The sequence below is a fragment of the Marmota marmota genome, unplaced genomic scaffold, assembly GCF_001458135.2.
Source record: "Marmota marmota marmota unplaced genomic scaffold, marMar, whole genome shotgun sequence".
NCBI lineage: Eukaryota > Metazoa > Chordata > Mammalia > Rodentia > Sciuridae > Marmota > Marmota marmota.
In genome coordinates, this window is record NW_026006723.1 from 457 (window position 1) to 4,647 (window position 4,191).

General features: G+C 47.4%; 1 protein-coding gene across 1 annotated transcript; it reads right to left on the minus strand.

Moving 5' to 3' along the window:
* Positions 1 to 822: 822 nt before the first annotated feature.
* LOC107134499 (proteasome subunit alpha type-7-like) lies at positions 823 to 3,882 on the minus strand (the record flags this gene model as incomplete). Its single annotated transcript, XM_015476593.2, has 5 exons — positions 823 to 1,044; positions 1,502 to 1,564; positions 2,043 to 2,162; positions 2,902 to 3,024; positions 3,622 to 3,882. Coding segments are annotated over 5 exons (660 nt in total), but the record flags the coding sequence as incomplete, so codon positions are not given.
* Positions 3,883 to 4,191: the final 309 nt, after the last annotated feature.

The window sequence follows — 4,191 nt, forward strand, 5'->3', positions numbered from 1 at the left end:
TGCAGTGAGATAGGCCTGGATCCTCTTGTTGGTGGCCTTTCTGGGATGAGTGGCCCTGCTGTCTAGAATCTGCATACACACTAGTTTAGGCTAAAAGCAGTCTATTTACTTCAGTATGAGTTTCCAGGTGACTTTAAAAGCAGTGCTCAGAGGACCAGAAGGGACAGCTGAATTTGGCTTTCCCTTATGGTACCTGCCTATCCTCCACTTAGGCTCTAGAGCAGGAACTGGCAGCAGGCAGCCTTCTGTTTTGGTGGTGGCAGTGGAGGGGAAGTAACCCAATGACCAGTTCTTTTCAGTGTGTATGGTAGATGCCAGGGGCCACAGCCCTCATTCTGACCTAGGCTGCTTACCACCTGAAGTAGCCTTGCTGTTAATCCAGTTGACCAGTCATTTTGACAATTACACATTTTTATGCTGAGCTTAAAAGTGACCTCCTGAGTCTGTGTTTTAGAGGATAGCATATACTGCAAGCCAGAGAGGGCAGCTGGGGGCTGAGGGAGGCAGCAGCACGCGCCTGGAGCAGCCCAGGACCCAAAGGCCAAGAGGGGTTCTTTCTGGCTAAAATGTGAGAGAGGGGAACAGCTAGGTAGAAAACATGAGACAAACAAATCCATTAAAAGCTGAAAGAAAAAACTAATTTTGAATATAGCAACTCATTGCCTGGAAGGAAATGGAAAATTGTATTGAACCCCCAGAGGCGAACCCTGGCTTGTTAGGAGCCCGGCAACAAGGGACAGAAAAGAAAAAGGGGGAAAGACCCCATCTTCTTAAAGAGCTAGTATGATCACACCTAAAAAGATCCATGCTCTCTGCACAAGCAAAGGCTAAAAAATACGGAAGTTTATTGGGTACTCTTGACATCCCAGACAGGTGGATGAATGGAAACGCCCACAGAGACTCATCAGTGACCAAGTTTAAAAGCTGTTCTAAGCAAGAGAGATTTCTTCATCACGATGCTTTCTTTTGTTTCTTCTTTTCATTTTCTTCTTTTTCTTTTTCAATTTCAGCAACGTATTTCTCAATTTCTTCAGGATTGAGAATCTACAACATAGAATTTTTTAAAACTTCAGAAACATGTTTAACCCCCAGGTTGCACAAGGTATAAAACACTAGTTCGTTCGGGCAGTGCAGCCTGGTTTGTGCTGCAGCCATTCCACAGCCCCTTTGGAGAAGGGCTTCAAGGAACTAGGGTGACATTTGCCTGAGGTGTTAAAAACAAAGTTGCACTTGGCAGCCTCGGTGCACCAAGAGAACACATGAACACCATTGGGAACCATGGAAGCAAGTGGAAAAGTGTCCAGACTGTGGAGCCTTGGACATTGGAGCAGCTGAAGCCACAGCATGATGGCCTCAGGAGGAAGTGACCCTCCAGAAGGAAACACCACGGGGTCTTTCTATGATGTTACACAGGAGAGGGTCTGAACCGTGGCTCTCCAGATTCCAACTCAGACCACATGGTTGAGAAAACATCAAATCAAGATGACGACTTGAGGATTACCTTAAGGGGCTGATCTCTCCTCATGACAGCAAGTTCAATGTTTTTGCCACCTGATTGGACCACCTTGAAGGGAAAGACAGGAATGTTAAGACACCTCTGTCCTCAAGAACACAGTGGCAATCCTGGCAGCCCTCCTTGGACAGGCAGCAGTGGCTACTGGAAAGCGCAATGCCTGACTCCGGGCCTGGCTTTGCCTGTTTGTACTTCAAAGTCTTGATGGAGCCTGTGAGTTCTTGATAGATCCCTAGCCCCTAGCTCTGGATCTCTTAATTTCCCAACTTAGCAACCCAAGCCTCTGGGAGGCCAAGTGACATCTGTAGTACAGAGTCCACAGTCCAATGACTGGGCTTCTGTCTTCCTGTTTCTCATGCTGTGTTCCTGGGTGAGCCATGACTACCCCTGCTATATGAAGAAGCAGATGATGGCACTTTCTTTCCCAGGGCTCTGTGGTGCATGGCAGCTGAACAACTCCCAACCATCCAGCACTGCCATGGGCTTTTGTCACACATGCTCCTTCTCCATCTTGCCCAGACACACTTACTTCCAGGAGGGCCTTGATCACCAGCTTGATGGTCAGATCATCTGTCTCGATGGCCTCATCGGTATAGTTCTTCTCCAGGAACTCACGCACTGACTTGGCACCCCGGCCTATGGCATTGGCCTGAAACAGACAAGTGTGGGCTCACAAGGCACAACCCTGTCTTCTGCTCCAGCTGTGCTTATTTGCTCTGTAGCAGCGCATGAGGTGACAGCCCTAGACTTGGGGCCTCCCTAATAGCTGTGTGTGCACATGCACACACACAGGATTTAGAATTGGTGCTAATTTTTAAAAAAATATTTAAGTTATAGTTCGACACAATACCGTTATTATTTTTATGTGGGACTGAGGATCGAACCCAGCCCCCAACACGTGATAGGTGAGCGCTCTATTGCTGAGCCACAACCCCGGATTGGTGCTAATTCTTATTACAATAAGGGATTATACTTTTAATTATTAAGAGAAACTGGTGGGCTGGGGATGTGGCTCAAGTGGTAGTGCGCTCGCCTGGCATGTGTGCGGCCCGGGTTCGATCCTCAGCACCACATACAAACAAAGATGTTGTGTCCGCCAAGAACTAAAAAATAAATATTTAAAAAAAAATGGTAATGTTATGAATGGGATTGTATTCCATTTTATTATTGAGATACTGGGAAGTTTAAATTTATGCCACACGTCCTTGAATCTTGGTGTTCCTTTGCTATTGAGTGAACTTTTTACTTTCATTCACATCAGTAACATTTCATGAAACAGATTGTTCACTTAGGACTAAGGTAACTTACACTGCTGCTTGTTCACTGGCAAGAGGCCCAGTACCTCCCCAAGGACTTTAATCCCTCCCTTTACTTTGTCCTGGACTCACCTTCCAGGCATGGTATGTGCCCGAGGGGTCAGTCTGATAGAGTCTGGGGGTGCCATCAAAGTCGAAACCCACAATGAGGGCAGAGATGCCGAACGGCCTGCGCCCATTGCTCTGTGTATAACGCTGGCAGGGAAAGAAGTCAGTGCTGTCAACCATGAGAAAATTCATGTGACATCCAAAACAACTGTGCTTAGTGTAAGGATTAAATGTTCATCATTAAGCCCACCTCCAGGTTATCTGCCATTCAACTAATAAACGAAATTAGCTAATAGCTTTCAACATCTTTCTGCATTTTCATTCTTAGACTCACCCAGGACTGGAACTACATTATGGAAATAAAACTGAGGCTGCTGGAAATTATCTCTTTGAGGGGCAGACTAGCACTCTTGCCACATGCTAGTTTTCAGATGAATGGCATCTGAGAACCAGAGTCGGTGAGCTTCCAGCCCCCTTCCAACTGCTTGGTAACTGGTGGTTCAAAAGGGCAAGATGAACACGATTATTTCTCTCCAGAAACATGAATCCAGACTGCCTCCAGCAGAAAGGGACAACAGAACAGTGCCGCCCAATGGGAGAGGCCTTAAGTCACACACACACACACACACACACACACGCAGACTCAGACGAGGCCAGGAACCGAAGAAGACGTCCGCGTGAGGTAACACCACACAGGACACTCCAGGACAGTGCCTGCTGCATCACAAGGAGGGCAGCACTCACCTGCTTCAGGCTGGCAATGTAGCGGGTGATGTACTCCACGGTGACAGGGTCCTCCACAGTCAGCCGGTGGCTCTGGCACTCCACTCGGGCCCTGTTGATGACTATCCGTGCATCGGCAGTGAGGCCTGCAATGGAGGCAGAGGAGCTTCTGCTGCAGTTGCCACTCACTGTTCCACCCAGGTAAGAATTACATAAACAGACGAGTTCCAAAAGCTGCCCTCTGAAACCCAGCACAGCATTTCTGAGTGATGGACAGTGGAACTAATCAGCCCTCAGAAACTTCTGAGAAAGTGGAACACATGAGAAGTTGTGTGGGCTGGCCACGGTGGCGCACACCTACGATCCCAGCAGCTTGGGAAGCTGAGGCAGGAAGATCTCAAGTTCAAAGTCAGCTCAGCAACTTAGAGAAATCTTATCTCAAAAAATATAAAACGGGCTGAGAATGTTACCAGTGGTTAAGCACTCCTGGATTTGATCCCTGGAATACCCTTCCACCAAAAAAAAAAAAAAAATTAGAGTGCATCAGATCCTATTTAAACATACTAGGGCTGGGGATGTAGCTCAGTGAGA